The 24441-nt window shown below is 34.9% G+C and overlaps 2 protein-coding genes across 2 annotated transcripts in view; one reads left to right on the top strand and one right to left on the bottom strand.

The window, feature by feature from the left end:
• Dgk (diacyl glycerol kinase 1) overlaps positions 1–10216 on the bottom strand; it is a 419112-nt gene extending 408896 nt beyond the window's left edge. The window contains exon 1 of the mRNA XM_090405486.1: positions 10131–10216. The gene's annotated coding sequence lies outside the window, so the exon portion shown is untranslated. The remainder of the gene's footprint in view (positions 1–10130) is intronic.
• An 11143-nt stretch (positions 10217–21359) lies between these two features.
• The window catches only part of LOC150098950 (uncharacterized), a 52730-nt gene continuing 49648 nt past the window's right edge, over positions 21360–24441 (top strand). Inside the window, exon 1 of the mRNA XM_090404990.1 lies at positions 21360–21698. Coding sequence (XP_090261116.1) covers positions 21503–21698 — 196 coding nt within the window. The 5' untranslated portion in view covers positions 21360–21502. The remainder of the gene's footprint in view (positions 21699–24441) is intronic.

The following is a 24441-nucleotide window of genomic DNA, read 5'->3' as shown; positions in this document are numbered from 1 at the left end:
TAATAATACTGAAAGAAAGAAGAACAAAATTAATAAGTTGGAATATATGGAGAACACGGTTTGCACAAAAATTATTTTTTTAAATATAGTTTGTAGCAATCTTAAAGTAATGAAGGGATAAATTACTTTAATTTTAGATTTAAAAAATTAGGTATTCGGAGTACACAGTCAAAAAGTATGGAATATCTTAATATAAATCCTGGTTATTAAATATAGTGTGGCTATATAAGCAAAGAATTACCGAATGCTGACATAAAATAAAATAGAAAAAAGCGAAGATTGTATAACAAAATAATAAGTGCAGTAACAAAAAAAAAAATCTAGGAAAGATCAAAAACTATTTTTAAATATATATATATATATATATATATATATATATATTGACGATGAAACTAAAGAAATTATCAAAATAAAATATAAACACACTAAATGATTAATAAGTAAAAGATAGACGATTTTTCATTTAGAATAATATATATATCAAATAAGACCTAATGGATGGATCTTGTATATATATATATATATATATATATATATATATATATATATACAGTAATCCCTCGATTAATGCGCCCCCGATTAGAGCGTTTTCGATTAGTGTGTCATATTTTTTCGATACCTAAATTTGATTAGCGCGCCTCTAAAATTCGATTAGTGCGCCTATATACATCTTAAAAATAAATGTTACATATTTCAAAAATTTTCTATCTGTACATTTTTATGGCTAATTATTTTAAAAAATCACTCACCAGAATGAAATAATTTAGTTACCGATTTAAAACATTTTACAAAGTTATTTTCAATGGCATACTACACTACTTCCATGTATACTATGTTCCAAATTTTTACCGCCAAAATTTATGTCATCTGCTATAGTACGCCCACAGATTCGAGACCCTTCGACTTCTTTTGTGATTCTCCTCACAAAAAGGAGAATCCATTCCGATAATAGGGTAGTCGATCCGTCTTCTGGGATGAGTTCTTTATTACACGTCGGCAAATTAACTTTTCTTTTATGATCATTGTAGTTTTTAAGGTGGGAACTATTTTGCTTGTATAACAGTTGGGAAATTTTATCTACAAAGCATGTGATTTCGCGTGTTGGCGACCAATTCGTACGTCCTTCATTTCTTTCTCCCCTTCAATGATAATGTCCAAGAGTTAATTAAATCTCATTCTCAAGAATTGAGTGATTCCGACCTGCTAAATTTAGATGCACAGCGGGAAGATTCCCGAAGAATATGAAGAAAATTTAAACACTGATAGTCAGCCAAAAGATATTTCACAGAAACAATTTGAAAATTGTTTCTGTGAAATCTTCGTACAATCGAAGTTTTTAAGCAGCAATTCTTAGAGGCTGACCCTGATGAAGAGAGAACCAGTAAAATTTGCAGAAGAGTAGAAGAGGCAATAGGGCCATACCGTCGGTTGTATGAAAAAAAAGAAACAAACTGCCCGCCAAACTACGTTAGCTCAATTCTTTGTTAAGAAGCAGAATAATAAAATTTATATTCTGAATATGTTTTATTGTCTTTCAGCTTCATGGTTTTCCTTTAACTAGACCCTGAGACATACCTTAATTCTTTTATAAAAAAATTAAGAGTCAAAAAAGAAATTTGAGGAACGAATTATACATTTTCCCATAGGTTATTATATTCGATTAATGCGTTTCCGATTAATGCGCCTGGGATTGCTGTATATATATATATATATATATATATATATATAAACACAATTTCTAAAATTTTACTAAAATTTCTTTTTAAATTCCATTTAGAAAATATATTCAGAATATTAAATAATAAAATAATAAAAGTAATTTTAGATGTACACGGACAGAATTGGTTGCAGACTTTTGACACCCATCTATAGTTCCAGCTTTCTTTTTAAAATCAATAATAAAAAATGAAGAGTGTATAATCTAGAAACACGTCTAGATTTATAGATGTTGTAAAACTTTCGATAAGAATTATCTTATTTAAAATATTACAAGAGAAACAAGTACCAAATAGAATTCTAAGAACTATTATAACACACATGAGGATAATGAAATATAGATACGACTGAACTCCGAACTATCATCATCTTAGAGATGAAATAAAACAAGGAGATAGAGGGAGGGGAGGATGTACCTTATCTGCAACACTGTTTAATGTACATTTAAATGATATAATAATAAAATGGATTGAAAGAAACATCAAGGTATAGAAGTAACCTATAATGTTAATTTAAACAAGCAGATAGCCAGGTGATAATTATTAATTTTTGAAGATAAGATTTTTAAGTTATTTTAAACTAGCAAGATTTCGGAATGATAATCTCATAAAAATTGAAACTCACTTTTTAAAGGTTAAGATCCAACTACAAGTAAAATAGTAATAATAAGCAATATAATTTTGGAAAGAATAGATTATTTTACGTATTTAGGATGCTTGATTACATATGAAGTTGAAAAGAGTATAAATATCTTCATATTACAAAATATCTAAAGATAACAGATATGATAAATTAACACGCCTGTTATAAGCATAAAATTGTCACGTCAGTTACCCAAAAATATAGTATATAATTTTTAAGTTGAGATCTCAGCAGCTGAGTCCATAATGCCTACACCTAAGATTACGTTTTATGATTAACATAAATTCATCACATGACATCGATGTTAACGAAATCAAGGGTTTTGTTTGATTTGTTAATGGTAAGCAACACTATAGATAATTAATTAAAAGAAACACACGTATTAACCAGAGTGAAATTATTTAATTGTAAATATTTCATCCTAAGTATCTTAGGACATCATCAGTACAATAGTTTAAAACAATAATAGGAATAACATACAGTTAGGGCGCATGATTACAATAGAATCTCATTAAACGTGCGTAACGTGTTACAGAAGTTAAAAAAATAATAATTAATTATTTAACAATTTTGTATGACAATTTCTATACTATTTTTTCCATACTACTCCTAAAGTATGGGAAATTGTCATACAAAATTGTGTTAAATAATTAATTATTATTATTTATTTATTTTTTTGTATACTGGACTGACATTCAATTTCTCCTATTATATTGAAAAATAAATTCTGTCGGTAAATTTGAGTTAGGAAGTAAGAAACAGTTTAGAGGTGATGTACACATATTGAGACTATTTTCTGGTAATCTCAAAAGCAATATAAGCAACATGGAAATCGCAAAAAAACAAAAAAAAAAACGAGAGTCTAGTGAAAAGAAAAAAGTATATAGAGAGAAAAACTATTAGAAATTCATACAAAACTTGTTGACTCACTACTACTCGGATTGTTGTCATCTCAAATTCCCGTCTCTTCTGACATTAATAATTGATGACCATAAGCAAATTAAAATAAACCAAACAGCAGAAGACAAAAAGAAATAACAAACTTGAAAGGGGGATACAGTTTTCGAATGATGAAGCAACATCAACCATAGATGAAAAACAAAAGCTTAAAATTACATTTGCAGAAACAAACAGAATCACGTGATGCAGAACTCAAAAAATATTGCAAAACATATTGTAAGGAAAACTCACCAACGTTCACGGGATAAATGCATTAGTAAAATTGCAAATGATTTACATGATTTACACGAAGAACAAAAAGGCAAAATAAGAAAGGAAATGTGGTCGTAACAACAACATTATTTGGTTTGGAAAGAAGGATAGAGAGGACAAAATGGCAAAAGCTAGAATACTAGCAACTGAAATGAAATGTCTTGAGCAGTTAAAGGATAAACAAGGAATGATAAAATACGTAACGATGAGATAAGAAATGAATTGCAAGTACAATATGTGATAAAGTAAAAAGAACACGAAAAGAATAGACAAGATCGTATACAATGAATGAAATAAGGAAGAAGTCATTAAATATAAATCTAAAGGATAAATCAGATATAAGAATAGAAATATAGCGCCTAAGAAGACAACGAAGGTACGGTCCTTTAGATGAGGAAGAAGACAATCTAATTACCATTTGGTTATTATTTTTTTTAAAGTTTTTACGTCGTCATATAATCTGTCACTATTATTAAAATTCTGTACTGATACTACTTGTTGGATGAAAATTAATTGATATTTTGTTATTCTTATCTTATAAAGAATTTAAATAAATGTATTTTAATAAATGTGGTAATTTTAATCATTTTAATTTAGGTCGGCCTGGTTTACGAGTGGTTAGCGTATCCGCTCTCTAACCAACTGGTTGCTGCGGGTTCGAATCCTGCCTTGGGATGGATGTTTGCGATTAGGTATGAGATGAATTTTATCGCCCGGTGTAAAACCATCCCTCTGCTTATTGGAAGCCAAAAGTGGCTTAAAAAAAAGTTTTATGTTTGAACTCTAGAACGGGGTTTACGAGCTATGTAAAAAATAAACCCGCGAAAGGTTTATGTCTGTAAATTTATAATATATTTGTACCGCGGGTGGGCTAAGGATGTTTTTTTCTATTTTTAGTGATTTTGTATGCTTAATAATCTATGTATGAAAATAAATAAGTAAAGAAAATGAAAAAGGTTAAAATAACAAAAAGAAAAAAAAATCTAAGTTAATTTGCAACGATGAAATTCGAATAAACAACTTATATATCATGACAAAAATTATAGGTGTGTGTGCGTGCGTGTGTAAACCAGTCGAACAAAAAGTTATTTCAAATACTTGTTATAGTATCTGCGGTCATTAACTATTATGAGCAACTACCTTAATAACTAACCTTTGATTAAAAATCTTTAATCAAAGGGTAACAGAAAACGAAGGCGTGAGCGAAACGGCTAAGGGGTGTAATCTTAGGAAGTGGAAGCCACGATTCCCTCAAGGCACGTTATTAATAAACACAACAAAACATGACACCGTGCGCTCCACCTGATAGATACATTATCGTAAAAAATGCCCAATGAAAAATTACGCTTTTTTTATCAATGGATTCGCTTATGATTCCACTTCAACATGTTTAGCTTAACTGCTTCATCGAAAACTGATCATCTCATCAGATTTGCTTCACATAACTAGTCATTAAAGGAACTTATATAAGACGACGGTTTTATCAATTAATAAATCAGAACCGTTAAAACAACTTAATGGGTGGTAAGATTTCAATAAATAAAGTCAGCAATGTAGAGAGGCTGCCCTCACTCCAAGTATCATTCAACATAAAAATTTCTCGCTATTCATAGGATCAATGACGTTTTGCTTTGAGTCGTAAACATAAAGAGCAAGTAACGCAGGATTAGTGAAATCTTGAGTAGATGTTTGCAACTATTTTACTGTTTGAATAAATTATATCATTATGATGTAAGGGAATCGTCTGTAAATGGGGGGGGGGGGGTAATATATCTCTAAAATGAAAGTTGTAGCAAGAAGTCTTAAGTGTTTTCTTACAAAACTTATTTCTCAGATTAGAAGTTTAAACAAATTAATTTAAAAAAATGCTGCATGCATAGAAGAATCCTAGTTTGAACATTAATAAATACATAATTATTACTAAAGTTAAAGATATATATATATATTCATCTAACTAAAACAATTACCTGTTGAGCACAATCTCGATTTGTTTTCAGCAAAATAGTATCATTCATAATATTTATAATAAACAATATTATATTTATATAATTTATATAATTATATAAATATAATATTTATAGTAAACAATATAATGCCATAATTGTATAAAACAATAATACGTAACAAATATATATGAATTAATAAATATATCAATTTCTAATGTTTTCAGTTATTGACCTTTTCGCTTTGAAAGAAGTATTTCTAAGAACAACCATCATGCGGGTATAGAACATAGATTTATTTGAAATACACGAATTTACGAAAGACTGTTTGTTGTCGGATTAATTTTTAGATGTAAATGGAAGAAAGATTTTTTCCTATGACTTCCACGATTTTTTATGACTGCAGAAAAGGCTTTAGCTTACATTTCCAAAAGATAAGTATCAAAATTTATTCGTATCTGTAAATGATTTCCACTTTACCGTCTAATGAAAATTGAATTCCAGTGTTAATTATTATTCATATCCATCCTTTTGTGCTTCGGTTATATATCGATTCGTGCCTTTTTACATCTGTTGAATAAGATATTAGAGTCTCTCTCACTTCATACTCAACAAAGCATCTGTGAATTCAGGCCCATCTAATAACATCCATCTAGATCGTGTAATAGGTCATAGGTCAAAACGTTAACTTTTCTCTCCATCCATTATTATCGGAAGCTCACTTGTGATATAATGTATACACTTTCCTTTCATCTTAGAGAGTGGAATAAAATATCTTAGAAAGCAACTCACCCCCTTAGAGGAAGACATCCATTCATCCATACGATGTCCTAAAGGGCTTTTCGTCTTTCTCACAACGCTAGCTCTTAGCAACTGACACCAGCTGCTACGGATCGGTATGATGAACAAGTTCGCCACGAGAGGGCAGCACCAACATCGCCAGCAGGAGGGCATCGCTCAATGACATTTACAAAGTGAACACATTTAAAAGAGGTAAGGCAGGAAATAAGTATGTAAAGGCGTCAAAACGAGACCGACTGTGCGAGAAGAATTATATTACCATTCCAAGGCACTGAATAAAAATGTTCTTTTTCGGAACTGCTTTGTTTTAAAGAACTTTTTTCTCTTTCACATGAGTATCCCGAATTACATCCTTTTAAGCGTTTTGCATTACAAATGGGTCGTATCTACTTGTTCGACCTTTTGTATGGAGCCCAGACAAGGGGCTGCGTCGTTTTCCTCCGCGCAAAGATATAAATTACAAATGCATCCAGAAAGAATTACTGGCTGAAAGAAAGCTTTCTTAGAAATATTTTAAATGTTCTGCATCCGATATCCATTATAAGCAGACATATAAAAGGCAAATTGACTGCAATCTCTAGTGTGGAAGCTGCACAAGTCACATTAAATTTATAAACTTTGCCGAAAAGAGCAAACTCTCCAAGTCGCAGACTTGGAGAGTTTGAATTGTGTGACTTGGAATTATGTGACTTCTGAATTATGACGTTAACAAGTTTGATTTCCACTTTACCGCCTAATGATCCATTATTAATCTGAATGTGAAGAATTTGCTGTTCAGAAGACGTCAGAAGTCTTCTGAATAGTTAGGAATGGCTAAAACAACAGTCAGAGACCTGTCTAAAATCTGGAAGGATGGATCTACCTCCATGGGAACAAAGTTGAGGATTTTGGATGCAGTTCTTTTTCCAACAGCGACTTATGGAAGTGAGACTTGGAACCTAAAGAAGTCAGATAAGAAACGGATATCTGCTTTTGAAATGTGGTGTTACAGAAGGCTGTTGAGGATATATACTGAAAGGCGTACAAATGAATGGGTGTTAGAAAAGATCAGTAGAACTTTAAAGCTCCTCTAGGATATTGACAGAAGAAAGTTAAAGTATTTTGGACACATAGAAAGGATGGAAGGAGAACTTCTCAAAATAGAAGGTAAAGTACCTAGAGAAAGGCAGGGGTAGACCATCAGTGACATGATGATGGTGTGTGTGCGTGGAGTGACTGATCTTCAGAGAGTTGAGGCCGCCAGAAAAGCAAACAACAGGGCTACATGGCGAGGCCTGGTGTGTAACATCACCGATCATCGGAGTGACCATACGGCATCTGTAGATGCCCAGTGAACATATAGATAGATTATGTGACTTGCGTTTCACTATTTAGTAACTTGCAAAGAGATATATTAGTCTATTCACAAGTTACCCTTCAAAAAAAATTGTTTATTTTTAATAAACAATTTTATAAACTTGGTTTTAATCCTCTTTTTTTTCAAGTAAGCAAACAATCAAGTAAGCCAAGTTTGCACCTGAAGTATTTTCAGGTCTGAGGCAACTCATGGACTAAGCTCTGATCACTTCACTTAGTATCTCCCATAATGCAAAGCACATCTCCTTGCAGACATGTATGATGCTATGCATTAAGTGAAGGGCCACTACCCAGACCGGTTTCGACCTTTATTCAGGTCTCATCAGTAGGAGCCAGACCCTGAGGTGGTGATAATAAGGTGGAAGTAATGCAGAACTTATCATTTTTACGAGTTGCCACAAGGTGCTTTGATCTTATTAAATAAAAATCTCAGGATGAGAGAAAGATGTAGAAAGTTTTTTACCTTGGGTATAATATACGTTAAAGATATCAAGTAATTTTATAACGTATAGTACACCCAAGGTAAAAAACGTTTCACACACACACACACACACACACACATATATATATATATATATATATATATAAACAATCTGAGTACGTCTTGCCTTTTCTTTCCATTACTCCACACCTCAAACCACGTGACCATTTCAAAATACTAGCTGCTTGTCCGAATGAGTGTTTCGATGACGTCACCCAAGAGTCACGCGGCACATTATCCAGGCAATATCAGTGTCAGAACTGGCAACTACCCGTGCACATTATCGATGAGAAGCTAGCTAACAAAGCACGACAAGAGGTGTCGTATCCCCTCGGGACTACTGCCACGACAGTACCACAATGCAATTATCGGCTCGTTAAACTCTCCCCTTTTTCTTGCCAGAGATACTTTCTCGCACCGCAGCGTTTAAGGTTCTTGAACTCAGTCTGTGACTTTTCAGCTCTCTCTCTCTCTCAAGGAAGAAACGACGACAAGAGATCAGAAACAAACACGTTCCTCATTCATTAGTCACGTCGCATCTCACCTAACGGGCAACCTAATGAAGCACGGACAGACTAGTGGTTCTCACACTTTTAAAGTGGGAACTCGCTATTTGAAAATAACAGTTCGGGCGTAGTTATTTTCATTCAGTTCATCTAAAAGCGTATACCTAACGGCATTAATTGCATATTCCCGGAAACACCATCCATTTCCACATAAACACTAATTATCAAAGGATGGATGCCGCATTGTCTCAGGCTTAGCAAAAAACAAAGAAAAAAAACATATATAAGGTGAGGCAAAAGTCATTTGACAAATGTATTTATTAATGCAGGATGAAATCAGATAAAAATCTGAAATACAGTGTCACGTCATAGAGTTACAAATGTTCAAACTGATGAGCATCGGCATTTACACACTTGTGTTATCTCTTTTAGCGTTTTCAGCATCGGTCACTTGTAATAAATGTAACTGTCGTTAGTCTCATCCTATATATATATATATATATATCAATTTCACCAACTGAATTTTCAAAGATTTTCACTGGAAAAAATAACTCAAAATGAACATTAAACAGCATACGAAACACTGGGATAGAAACAACTGGAAAACACAAAACAAAGTGGATCTTCTGATATACTGAAGAAATAAAAGCACTGCTAGAAACTATAACATCGGATTTTTCATCATTTTATTCGGTTTTATAACCGATCAAAGAAAACATGAAATTTAGGTATATGATACGCATTCATCATAGCTTAGTTGTTTAGCCGAAATCTAAACAATCATTTCACCACACTGATTTGGCTAATTAACGCCAGTGTATTTTTACATTTATACAATGCAATCTACCTTGTGAGTATACATTTTAATGATCACGAATCGACTGGCATCCAAGAAGAAAAACTAGTACATGCTATTAAGAGAAAATATCTTTTTTGTAACAGGGTTCATTTGCAGTCTCCATAAGAGAGATGAATCACTTGCTTTATTGCTGACCCGAAGATTAATTGGCACATGATCATAATATTCTTGTAATAATGATTAGGGATGGCAATACCGGAAACCGGTTAACCAAGTAATTGGTAAACGCAAAGTCCCCGAAAATTTACCTGTAGATATTCAGTGTTTTCTATCAGTATTTCGGTAAATCAAAAATATTTTAATGCATGTTGAAATAATATTATTTACTTAAATTATTTAGTTCTTTGTTCGAAAAAAACGCTGCATCATAACGTGTCTCGTGGCTATGTGGCCACGAGACATGCTATGTTAGTAACCTAACTGCTTGCATTATTACCTCAACTATTTTGATTGTAGTCATGAAACATTAATTAATTAAAAATAACAGGAAAATATTTAAATATAGCTTTTGATTGTGTAATGACTAGTCGACCAACAAATAGATAGAACTACCTATACGCACAGCAAAAATACAGAATTAAGTGCACTATATTTACTGTGACAGGAACTCCTACCTTATCCCGTCCATACATTCCAGGTCACAAATATTCCGCTACACCAACACTACCTCTCAGGAACAACGCTCGGTAACCTCTTGAGTGATGATGATTAATCACATCGCCCTCCTTCTCGGCGGATATTTAAATATGGTAGGATTTGTTTAGCGAAGCTAGACAGATCGCGATGGCTTTACTGGAAGCACGCGCAAGGGCATGCTAGCGCTGTCATCAACTCATACGTGACGCTGTAGCGTATGCAAACGTCTAAAGCAACAGATGCGTTGTTTCTGATTGTAAAGAAATTCGTGTTACGCAGCTGTGTTTGTTGATTCCCCGAGGACTTATCATTTGGAAATCATTACATATTGACTGTCAAATTCCACTGACGTGTTTCTTACGCCAATGGTCATAAACATACAGATAAGTTTGCTCTCGCTAAGGTGATCGACACTGGCTATGTTTTTACGTCGTAATGTCTTTAACCTTAATTATAGAATTTATTCTTTGGTGTAGTCTTATCTCTGATTAAACTCTTAGCCTGCTCAGTCTTTAAATGTTTCCTTATACAGGAGGGAAAATTATTAATGAAGTCGCAGTAAGTAATCACGTTAAGCAATCCTTTTCATTGCAATATATATTTTGAAATATTGAAAGCATTATTTTTTATTCTGACTATTGAATATTTTGAAGATATAAATAGCCAGTAATAATATACATACTGTATTAGGAAATGAAAATGAGAACTTCGATATTCTTACGTGTAATAGTCTTATTTATAACGGAACCTTGTTTCGTTAAATTCAACTTAAAAATGAAATATTCTACTTTTCAAAAATTCTTATTTTTTGTGAGATCGTGATCTAAAATTCAGATTATCTCACACACAGTTTGCCATCGAAATCATTTCTAAATACGTAATATACACTAATAGTGTATATTACGTATTTAGAAAATTTATGTTGACAAAAGCATTTGGATATCTGACGTACCATGCAAATATCGGATCCTACCATATGGTAAATATTCAGGGAGTGTCTGCGTAATTCTGGTAATAAAAGGCGTGATGTGCTGCATGTTTTGCGCTGTACTCGATGTCAAGATGCTACGTAAGCTGAAATGACAGACTTCCAACGTGGGATGGTAGTTCGGTGTCCCATCAGTGGTCTTTCTGTTCGTGACATTGCTATCCATTGTTGCTTACGTCATTCCGTCATGGAAAGTTGAGGGTGCTACCACAGCACGAAAACAACGCCCTTGGGGGTTGGGGGGAGCGACACTCGCTAACCAAAATCGACAACCTGCGTCTCGTAATGTTCAAGGCATCGCGCACGTCATTAGCGGCGGACCTCACAGTCAACCTGTAAATGCTGCGGGGACATCTGTCACCCACTAGAACTGTCCACAGAGACTTGTATCCTTAGGTTACTACTGTGACAGAGCTGCTGCAAACTTCACCCCCCCCTCAATGCCAAACAATGTTTGGACTGGTGTATTTCTCATCATTCCTGAACTGTAGATTATTGAAAAAAGGGTGGTGTGGAGCGACGAATCACGCTTCCAAATGTTTCACTCTGATGGTCGTGTTTGGATCTAGAGATTGCACGTGGAGCGGATCCAGCAGGACTGCAGCCTTCCTATGCGTTTGGTAGAGGCTCGGTAATGGTATGGAAGTATTTCAATTGAATGGGGCTTGGTTCATTGGTGGGCGTGACCAAAACCATGACGTCTGATGACTACCTGGGCATCCTGGACAGCAATGCTTCCGACGCTGTGGAAGTACGTTGGCAGTGACCCTTGCATGTTTCAGCACGACAATACTCCATGTCATACTACACTGCGTGTCCGAGACTGCTACATCTTTGCTAAGATTTTGCAGAATAAAAAAATCTTTTACCTCCCTATGGTTTTCCTCTTCGGCTGAAAATCCCGAATATCGTGGATAAAGGTTCTTTGAGTCCTGGACAGGATTCAAACCCGGGTCTTTCCAACCGCAGAGCATCGACCATGCAGACTGAGCTACGGAAGCTCCTTAAAGAGATGATATGTATAACATTTTTATATTATTACTAATGAAGCCGAAAGCAACACAGAAAGCAGAGTAAGGCATTCTTGTTTATTTTAAAAGGGTAAACAATTTCGTCCTACTCTCGAGGACTTCATACACTCAGAAGAACAGACTCAGTGAAACAGAAAGCGAAACATAAGAAATTTTCAAACACCATAACTGGTTCGCGAAGTGATTAAAACACCGGAACTCCAACTAACAGGTTGGATTCAAATCCCACCACGGATGTTTGTGATTGTCTGTAGGAAACAGAGAAGTTCACTGCGTGGTGTGAGACCATGGCCCGTCTTACTGGAGCCTTGAAGTCTCTTGAAAAATTTATCTTTCCATGTTTCATCATCTGGGGGTTAATAACAATTACAAATTTAATTAAAATCATATTTCAAATTTTGTTTTTATAAAATAAATGTTTCCATGGATTCTATCATCTTTCTTTCGGTCTCATGTAAGATTCAATGTAAGATCTCATATAATATCGATGTAAGATTTCCGATGCATCCCTTTGACAAATGACATTTGGATTTGGAGAGGATTTGGATTTTTTTCCCGTGCAACAGAAGTAAAGAGTCAGCCAAATGGAATTAAAATCTCGTAAATCTACGCGTTAACTTGAAATATTAATATATATTGATAGAGTCCATTAACTGTATTTTATGTGATCATAATTCCATACATACCAATACGTACAATATTACACCATTATAAAAAATTAAAAATGCTCACTCTCCATTTCCCTTTTTTCCACACTCAAATTTCGATTCCTTAGTGTAACAACAGCCTGTTCTCAAAGGTAAAAAAAATTATTTATTTTTTTAATGTCAACGGCAGATCACTTTATTTAGCATGGATGTACAAGGAATAAGTATTATTTGGAATAAACAGTCAACAGAATCAATTTGTAGTCAGTTATGGGGCCCGCTTATTGTCAAAAGCCCATATTAACTTTCAAGAAAAAAAAAAACTATGCGTTTTTGTAACATTATTTGGTTAGGTTTTAAACTTTCAACATTATTTAGATAAAGTTTAATTGGACAAGACTTCGTTATTTATTTAATCATATTTATTGGAAATATATGGTATTCATTTTCTTAAATTAAATAAGTGAATGGTAAGTATATTTCAAGTATTCTTTCTAAACATTTTCGATATCATAATCAGTAATCGGATTTTTAATTTGTCAAGTTTCACCTTGGAAGTGACAGGCCATCGATTCTAACATGAAAAGCAAGATAGATGGGATTTTTTCATGCATATAGATATTTCTATTTTTATTTTCCTATGTTCTTGTTATGCTTTACTACTGTTTCGTTCGTAAGCCATCGTGCTTAATGCAGATAAATGAAAAATACCGAAACAAGAATGAAAACATTATTTTTACTTAACAAACAATATCCACCTTGGTCGATGAACTTGAATTACAAATTCTGTACGGAATTTGTTTCTACTGACAAGAAATTCCTTGTCAGTAGGAACAAATCCATAAAGGCAGTCATGCGTTTTATACTCTTTGAGGATGCGGGTTTCTACTCTGGTTGATGCACAGCGCAGCAACACACTTCGCATTCGGGATGTTCTCCTTTTGAGTGAAATACGAGAGAGTCCGAGAACGTACTTTCTCCTTCAAAAGAAAGAGAAGAGTGTTTCCATTTCTTCTTTTGGAGAAGGAAGCACTAGAAAGAGAAAACATATGTCTTTCTTTGCTTTTATTTCTTACTTCTATCCGTCCTTTTCTTTGCACTCGTTCACTTTTTTCTGTCAATCACGCATTGAGAGAATTTTAATACGCTCCATTGGAATTTGATGCTCTAATATTCTATTCGTTTTGATGCTCTAATAGTCTATTCGGCTTGTATTTCATATCTAGTTTCATTCGTCTTCTGTTTCTTCATTATAAATAACGTATGTAATAACGTTTATTACATACGTTATTATATTTCTGATCGACCTTTTCTTCTCACATGCAATACAGGGCGATGGCACTGATAGAGATGCTCAACACACTGTTATTAATAAATTAGAGAGCCAGAACCTCCTCCATTTGAGGATACAGCAGTAAAGCGACTTCCACAGACCGAACCCATAGAAGCTTGCTGTTCAGCTAACGAACGATTGTGCTGCTTACTCTGCCAGGTGGTGCCTTGAAGAGTGATCGACTAAAGCAGCGTGCAGGGGTGTACAAAGAGATGCATCCAGAAATTCTCAAACGCAACAATCACCAAGTGTCCATCCATCCAGTGTGATTGAAGAACACGACGTTTTCTTCAATCACACGTAGCCGAACACGTTGCTACTCCAGACTGGTGTTGCTGTGGTGCAACCTCCCCCCCACCTTTCTCTAGTATGCCCTTCCACTAATACAACTGGGAATAGGCATGTATTCGAGTCTTATAAACTATTTTCTCATTTTCCTCACTCTGTCAGGTAATGATTGGAGGGTACTCAAGTACAATAGTGTGCAGGTAGGGGGCACTGTCGAAGCCACGCCTGGATTGTATTCTGGGCATTCCTTGTGTGTGAGTTATATGCACAAGTCCCTGACCTCTGTTGCATGCCCATACTTTACAAATTTCCTACAAATAAACAACCAAACAATGCCGTCACTGCAGATATAAAAAATCTTTTCTCCCACAAAAGCAACAAAAACTATCAAAAATACAACATAAATTGTAAAAATAACAAAAAATCAAGACGGAAGGAAAGAGAATGATTTCTACCAATCATGATCTAACGCAAAATGTTAACCTGCCAACCAGAATACCAGATAATCTTCACCATTCTTCTAACACTCTGGACCTTTTTCTTAATGAGCACTCCCTCCAAATATATTGTAGAGGTCTACTCTCCTCTGAACAACTATGGCCGTAATCTCATCCGTCTCCTTTTCTAAAGCCAATTTCAGCCTCATACGATAAGACGCTTCATCGGGGCCAAATAAGATGTTCTGCGGGATATCTACATTACCTCTCTTCGATGATCTGATTACTATTTCAGCAGTGCCGATCCAAACACCTGCTCTTACTGGAAGAGGGCCTTTACTTCTCATTCCTCTGCAAACTCCCAACCTCTATCCTAGCTCTGGTTCTTTAAACAAATCGCCTCTGTAGTCCACGAGAAAAATACAACCTATATTCAATAGCTTAAGTCAAAATCTCCAGGTTCTCACAAAGCCAACACGGACTGAAATAAGTGTAAAAGATAAAAACAATCGTAGTGTTCGTAAGGAAATCAAATACAATAAGCCAGCCTCCTGATCAACTAGTTGTGCCTTCTGGTCCCTCGCTAAGGCTGTTGAACCTAAGAGTTCACGGGGAACTAAAGAGTTCCCCGTGAACTCTTTCTTGTTTCCATCTCTCTCGCATTCTGATGATATCATGGTAACATCACTCAAAGATAAGGCATCTCTCTCTCTTTTCCTCCACCTCTTGTAGAGACAAACGAGGCAAATCACATCATTCAATACCATGAACGTCTTAAACCAATTAAACCAATGTCTTAAACATTGATCTCACCATTTTCAAGTATGAGGAAGATAATCTGGCGAATTTTGAATTGTGTTAAAACACACTTCTGTTTTATTTCCGGGAAGAAAGACTCCACTTTTGATAATGCTCTGATTTCCAGTCAAATTCATTTACTCCCTTCTTTGGCTGACTTTCACATCTCGCTTATTCTGGAATAAGCGTATTCTATCTTTGGCCATCTCAGAAAACTTGGCATTATTTTTTCGTTCAGAGAACTACTTCCTTGCTGCTCAACTCCTAACGCCTTATAAATCTCAAATCCATTCTGCCTTAGGATGTTGTTCTCACAACCTGGGACATTCAAACCTCCCTTAAAATTCCTGATTGTACACAGATATAACATCTCTCTCTCTCACACACACACACACACACACACACACACACACATAGCGACCTGTTTCTGCATCGAACTTGCCGCCATTGTTCTTCCGCTTCCCTGTAATCATGTACGAACACGAGCAGCCACTGTTAACATCTGCCAACAACTATAAACATATGGAACTAATTTCTCATCTACTTCTGTTCTTTTGAACAGCCTGCCTCATAGTGTTTTGCCGAAAGAATGCAATCCCTTGTTCGTTCTTTCTCCTTAACCACTTGCTCACGCACGACACTGTTCTGTTATACATCTTGAGACCTCTTGTGTATGGAATCGATGAAAATGGCCTGACACAGAATTCTCCAATTCAGAGACGACGGAATTTTGAAACCTTGAATAATCTAGATGCCAAAAACATCTTGATGTTATATCACCAATTCTAGTCAACACGTCCTCCAGAACCGCCATCCTACTATCTATCACTCTTTTATACTCAGCTAATATCTACCGGGAGCCTCCGTAGCCGTCAGTATAGACGAAGCCCTTTGGTCGGAAAGACCTGGGTTCGATTCCCGTCAGTAACGTGAGGAACCTTTATCTGGTCTCTTTCGACTTATGGTGAGTTAACTGTTCTCATACGGAGGTGGTGGGTTTTTTCTCCCGGTAACTCGCGTTTTCATCCCTCAAAACAGACAAACCGGTCTCGTGAACACACACACAGCTACAGTCATAAAATATACCACGGCAAGGAAGGCAAGCGGGAAACCAGCTTGCTCATAATCATCTTCCTAGTATGGTCGCATATAGCTATCCCCACCAGCCGTATGACCGAGGTAAATAGGATAGAATCGTAATATCTACGCGAATTCCTACCCCCAAAAGGCTCAGGAATTAATTGCCGGGCATTGCGGAAAAAGCAACAGAAACAATGAAGCTAGTTATCATCGTCATGAACAACTTCCTGACACGTAATTTCAGGAAGTGATGTTTTGATAGTACTACATGAAAACGGTACACCATTAATAACTTTCAATCAACAATTTGTTTCTCCAAATTAATCTCTCATCGATCAAGACTCGAATATTATCTGATCTTATATATACTGCTCAAAACGATTAAGGGATATTTTGGTTTTCTTGTAAATTATAAAGTTATAAAAATAATTTACAAATGTAACACATTTATTTTAAAATATTCTTAATATACAACAGTGTAGAACACGCAAAATCATGAGTACAAAATCGTGGTTTGTTGCGCTCATTCCACAGTGCATAATTATCACTTCAAGTGTAAACTTGTGTCACCTATCACCCAATATTTTGTTAAAAATGGCAGAGCAACATGATATACCGGAATCCATGGCTTGGAGAGCCATTGGTCGTTTAGAAGCTGGACAAACGTAGCAAGTTGTCGCTCGAGCGTGTCGTGTATCTCATCTCTCAAAGCATAATTTCGCGACTTTGGAATTGCTTTTCTGGAGACGGAAATGTTCGAAATCGTCTTCATACCGTAGGTTTATATACTCGAAGACCAATGGTTTGCATTCCACTTACTGCAAATCACAAAAGCGCCCGAAGAATTTGGGCACAGGAACACTGCAATTGGACAAATGAGGATTGGGCTCGTGTACCTTTTTAGATAATATCAAATGAAGAAGTTTTAAGAAGAGTTGGGTTGGAAGAACACTGCTTAAACACATTATGCAAAAAGACCAGATTTGCAGGACATCTGAGAGGTTCCTCAGGACATCTGACAAGAACTATATTACAAGGGAAAGTTGAGGGGAAGAAAAGACGTAGAAGGCCAACCAGAGAGTGGTTCACTGACATCGTGGAATGGACTGGTTTAAGAATGACGGAGGCGACAGACAGAGAGAAATGGAGAATAGCTGTCATCTGTTGCAACCCTCTTTTTAGAGGATGCTACCGGACGACAACGACTCTTTAGCGACGAGTCCAGGTTCAGTCTGCAACCAGATAACCGATGTATCTTGATATGGCGTGAAAGTGAACAAGAAATAATCCGCTTCAGGAGCTCGAAATTGCTCTCACAGAAGAGTGGGGAAATATCCCACAAGAACTGTTTCATCATCTTATCCGGTCCATGCAATCAAGATGTACCGCTGTTTTGGCTCTTAATGGAGACCATACACCCTATTAAAAATTAACAAAAGCACTTTTGGCTATTCTTGTTGTTATTCCTGTTAAACTTATTTCACGCTAAAATGCATAATTTGTAATAAATATCGATTATTTAAAATATCTTATCAATTATACACCCTATCCATAAGTAAGAAATATTTATTCATGTATAAAGTACCCAATCGTCATAATTATTTGCAGCAATTTATAATTATCCGACAAAAACTAAATATCCGCGAATTGTTTTTGAGCAGTGTATTTTTCTCATCTAAGGCACTTTTTACTGTATCAATGCACCTATTTCCTCTGGATCTTTACCCTGCCAACCTGGCAAAGAACAAAGAACACTTGTTTTGTTAATGTTTCCTCTCCCATTCTGTTCAAGTGGCCATACCACCTAAGAGTAGTTCTACTAACACATCCCTGGATGCTAACAATGTCAAGTTCTTTTCTAATATCCTCATTTTTAATACAAAACTGCTATTAATCCCATGTGTTCCTTCCCGTAATCTTACTCACTGTCTTGTATACAGCATGTTTAGAATTTTGACGAATGTTTCTCTTATTCCATATAAATTTATTCGCTTGACTTCCTAAATACCAACACTTTGCTAATTCTTCTATTTCCATATTTAATTTGTCATCTTCACTAAACATTTTTCATAAATAACATCATGAGCAATAATAAAGAGCTGAGATTTAACATCTCGAATTTTGATTATCAGGTTTAATATCACTTTACTTTCGTTCATAATGTAATCCATATGAATGATGAACATCAGTGGAGATAACATACATCCTTGTCTCACATCTGATGCCTCTTTTGCTAAATCGATCAATGTTTTCTTCAGAGTTTGCCACTGAATCTGCATGGTTTGGTTTGGTTCTTGTTTTCAAAGTCTACGAGTATATGCAAGAAAAGAACAGAACTGCCTTCCTCATACTGCTTTGCTCAATGAATATGAATACAATCCCCAAATTATTTCTTTACTGAAATTTTACCCCCCCTCTAAACCATCGATTCGCAACAGATCTCCTAGCATGCATCAAACGCCCCTGAGATGCGCCAAGGAAAGATCTGAAGAAATTTGTGTTGTTGCTCTTCACATTTCCAAGGCAAACTGCCATCCTATGTGTCTTCCATCCTGCGTAAGGATAGCTAGTTTTCTTGTAATCATACCTTGCCTTGGCACATCTCAGTAACAGTGTCAGTCTGTCTCCCCGTAATAACGTTTAACCAGATGCATAACTAGGGAGAGACGGAGGGAGAATTCCGCCCCGGGCGGCACTTTAAACCTTTTTGAACTTTTGCAGTTAATTCTAAAATACAGTCTCGAGAACTCAGTTCCAAATATTGTAATACTACAGCGAATTTTCTTCCCAATTGCTTTAAGTGTTGCTAGTTGTGAGAGGAGTTTTTCTAAATAAAACTGATTAAGAATTATCAACGTTACTATGAAATAGACTTCGCGAATGCCATCGACGATTTTGCTAACAGAAAAACAAGAAAAATAACATTTTAGAATGTTGAAATTAAAGTTTTACTTAAAAAATAAACATAGTGTTTTAATTTATTTCCTTGTACGTCGTTTTGACTTTTTGCAGTATTTGTGGTGTGTATTGTAACTCAGGGACCGCCTCGGGCGGCAAAAGCTCTAATTACACCACTGTGTTTAACCCTGAGTGAATATTCGAGAAAAACATGACCTTCGAAAGGTAATCTGAATGTCGAATTTTATAATAAAATATTCCTCTTAAAAACTGAAATAAGCCTGCTGATAGAACATACGAGGTGAGGATATGTCCGATACAATTACAGTCAACAAAATAATAGCAAAGACTAATGTTAGAACACAATAAGGAATTCCCAAATTATCAATCTTTTCTTATAATATATCTTCCTTATAATTATTATAAGGAAAGGCTTCAGTAACGTATTTAATTAATCATAATTAATTGACATTTTATTTTGTCTGCATGTTTTTCAGACTTTTCTTCGCAGGCATTGAACAAATATAAACATATTATGCACACGATAAGTTTTAACATTTAGGAAGACAGACGACGAAACTGCAGAGCGCTTTAAAAAAAAAAAAAAAAGGAACACACATTGAAATAAATAAAACCTATGTACTTTGGGCAGTTGAGCACCTCCATATAAGGTAACTTACAATCGCATTCCGTATGGTATGCTTTGTCAAGAAGTTAAAAGAGAAGATATAACTGAATTCATAAAATTGCCAACCACATTTTTCTACCATTGGCTGTGAGCTCTATTTTTCCTCATTTCGAGATGTTCTAATACTATTAAAAGCTCGTAGCCCCATTTACCATGACAACTGTATTTCACCGTGACAAATTGCCCTCTCCGTGTACAAGCAAACTGTAATTATAACCGGACTCTAAAGCGAACAGCTATTAGCACGTTCAGTGTTTGGCATAATTACAAAGATAGTGGCGAAATGTATTAGTGCTTTGTTGCATAATTAATAACTGCGGAAACAATGTCTCGTACACTTTAAAGCATTCATTTATCTACTTCACAGCGCTGGCACTCCACATGTTTCACCTTATCATAAATTATGATTTTTAAAAAAAATTCCATTTAAGCTACGAGCATGTACGCTTCAGATGGAGCGCAAATTTTACGAAAACGGATAGTCCTTTTTTTATGGTTAAAATTAAGTACTTCAAAATGATTGATCGTTTTTATTATAAAGTGTGCTGCCATTTATTCATGTATAAAATGAATTACAATTAATACTGTTGTGTAGCACTCATCCATAAAACCGGAATTACAGTGTAAAACAAACCGCAATGCACATTTTAATAACAATGAAATGATATCAATATCGTTGACTACTTTTAGATTTTTGCTAAAATGAAAAACATAAATATTTTTAAAAATATATAAATAAACGAGTAAATACTCAGATGTATTAGAATAAAAGTGCTTCATGATTTCTAATGCAAAATGTATAAATGTCTAGAAAATTATTAACCATAATTCAGACAAAATTATCAATGCTACGTGGCGAAAGAGCAATAATGAAAATGAAATGCCAATCATGTTATCTCTAAGTCCTAAACTAATAAGTATGTTTCCAAGGTTTTCTATGATAAGATATCTTTTAAAACTGATAAGCAATCACCGAACTGTGTATTCAACCTCCAGCTTAACATACCCGTGTTGCTATCGATTGACATAACAATCTGGACAGACAACTACAGAATCAAAACGAATGCCATCTACTAACCATAAGTTTTCGGTCGGTATGTATTTATATGCGTTTTTCGAAGGTCAATGATTTGTTATCCGTCAACAGCAAAACTTCGCTGTCATGAATCAAGGAAGGCTTTGGCTTCTATTGGGATCAGTGATAATTTTCTTTACGAAACATGCCGATACTCAAGCAGCCTGCGAAGATGATTTCTGCAGTAAACAAATAAAATGTCCTCCTTTAGAATGTGATGATGGAAGAATAGTTAAAAATGCTACAAAATGCGGTTGTTGCCATATCTGTATACATCCATTAGGTAAGTCTATTATGTCTATACCTTGAGAAAACGAAGAATATTATAACACTTGTTTAACAATTATTCAGATGTTCGCGAATATATATATATATAACTATAGTCTTCTGGGTATATGTATTATATATTATTCTGGTATGCAGAAAAAAAAAAATTCCAAGGCAATTTCATGAAACGGTGATCGATCTGAGAACTAAAGTGAGAAGTTGTTTATCAAACCGATGCATAATTTATTCTAAGTAACATGCAACTAAAACAACATGAATATTAATAATACCATTTCTTATAATTAGTTTTCGATGTTCAGTTAGCAAAAATAAGGAGAAAATAACTTGTGATCGTTTGCTTTGAAAAGAAAAATTGAAAAATATTGTGAATACATTTGGTTCTGAAAAGATCGCGTTCCATGAAAAAGAAAATATTATTATTATGGAATATTTTTCTTGCAGTATGAAGGGTAAAAAAATGGGGCGTATTTAAAAAGAAATATATTTACTTCTGATTTTGATAGTATGCGACATTTTGAAGTAGCTATATTTATTTTATTAATGTTTTACATAAAATATATTCGTTTGAACCAGGCAGTTAAATCTCTTTCCCAAAAAAAATTAGTTGACGCGCACGCACACACACACACACACACACACATATATGTTAAAAATACCAAGCAATTTTAAACCTGGTTTTACTCCATTTCCCAAGTAAGCAAACAGACAAACAAGTCAAGTTTGCGCCTGCATGTAATGCAAGTCTAGCTGATCCTACAGGTAGTGCAAGACCAAGGCAACTCGTGGTAAAGGTGGCCTAAGCTCTGATCACTAATCTTAATAGTTACCCTTAATGCCAAAACACGTCTCCAAGAAGGGGATGTATGATGTTTTGTATTAAAGGCAAGGGGGACACTGCATCACTTGCAGGCGCAAACTTGACTTGTTTGTCTGTTTGCTTACTTGGGAAATGGAGTAAAACCAGGTTTAAAATTGCTTGGTATTTTTAACATTTATTATACCCAAGGTAAAATACTTTCTACATTTATATCTCCTCCTGAGATTTTTATTTAATAATGTTAAAACACCTTATGGTGACTTGTTCTGGTAAAATACTTATAAGCTCTGTATTACTAAAATCTTGGTTTTTCTAGCTTGCTCACACTGATGGGGGTCGGCTTTGAGAGGCTCTGCTTGGGGATAGGTTTTTGCCTGTCTCTGAGTAGGACCACCGCTGAGATTATGGCTCTGGCTTGTGGTGGGGTGAGCCTGCCACTGGGTAGAGCCAACGCTGAGAAGTTCTTCTCGGTGATGGGGTGAGCCTGTCATTGAGTGGAACAACGCTGAGTTGGACGGTCTTTCGGCTACTATGGAGTGGTGTTTGCTTACTTGGGAAATGGAGTAAAACCAGGTTTAAAATTGCTTGGTATTTTTAACATTTATTATACCCAAGGTAAAATACTTTCTACACACACACACACACACACATATATATATATATATAATACGCATATAACAAAAACATAACACAGTCGCACTTTTTTCCCAGATCTTTTTTTCCAAGATAATTTTAAGAAAATAAAACTGAACTCTGATTTTTATAAATTAAGAAATCATGTGATCTTGCGGGTGATTTGGTTGGATTAATTTTGATAATAATACTGTAACAGCCTACAAAGAAATATCAGAATTTCGGTTTACAATGTCCGCTAATCAATCAGCAAGATGAAAACGAAACATGATATTTCTAAACTGAATACAAAAACGCTTTACGTGTCTTCTGAGATTTCTTTTTCTTTCTAAATAACGGTGATTAATGTCGGTTGACTTTCAGCCGGTTGCTATGGCGGAGAGATAAATTATAACAAAGGTGAAAAGACGGAAAAAATGAGAGAGAGAACATTCAGTTATTCAAAAATAAAAACAACGGAAGAAATTTGAACTATAAAAACCGTAAAAAGAATATAAAAGTACAAACGTTTATCACAGCTGCATTTAAACAGAGAACACCAAAGTCGATATGAGTTTGATATAGCAACATTTGTTTCCTAGCGCATTGCGAGCGTGATTATGATCGTGGTATGTTTTCCAGTTTTATTTCGCTATTCACATCAGAATATCAGCACCTTGCAATTTCTTAAATATATTAACATTAATTCATCCAGATGGTTCACTGGTAACAAAATGAAGACCAAGAGGTCTCTCATAGCATGGAATCCTTATATTCCTAATCAAACACGCCTAATAATAATAATAATAATAATAATAATAATAATAATAATAATAATTTTCTTAATACGTTTCACAAAATTTCTTACACGTTTCACAAAATGCATAAGCACCTTTAAGATTAATTTTGTTTGTGTATACGCAAGTTATGACAGAGCAGATTTTCACTCTGATCTGGAATTTGAAACCATTATAAAATTTTGTAAGCCATTCCTATTTTCAGGACTATAAAGGAAGAACATGTCTAAAATACTGTATATACCGCAATAACTTTATCCTAACTTAGTGAAATTTTGGTTACAATCGGACCATTTTTATTGGAAAAATTTTGCAAACAAATTTAAAAACCGACATTAAAAATTCGTCTCGTATAACATGAATTAATTTCATTATTGTTATTCATGTATTAATTTGATTTCGATCAGACTACCTGTTTTGGATATCACCACGATGAATGTCGTCACTATTCTCGCAAGTATGCCGTCATCATCATCTTCCTTTCGTATTAGGCCTAATGGCATGTAACGGTC

Source organism: Typopeltis vanoorti, chromosome 15 (assembly GCF_054136105.1).
Source record: "Typopeltis vanoorti isolate ZY-2024b chromosome 15, IOZ_Tvanoo_1.0, whole genome shotgun sequence".
Lineage (NCBI taxonomy): Eukaryota > Metazoa > Arthropoda > Arachnida > Uropygi > Thelyphonidae > Typopeltis > Typopeltis vanoorti.
The sequence above is the reverse complement of the archived record's forward strand: the minus strand, read 5'-3'. Positions and strand labels throughout refer to the sequence as shown.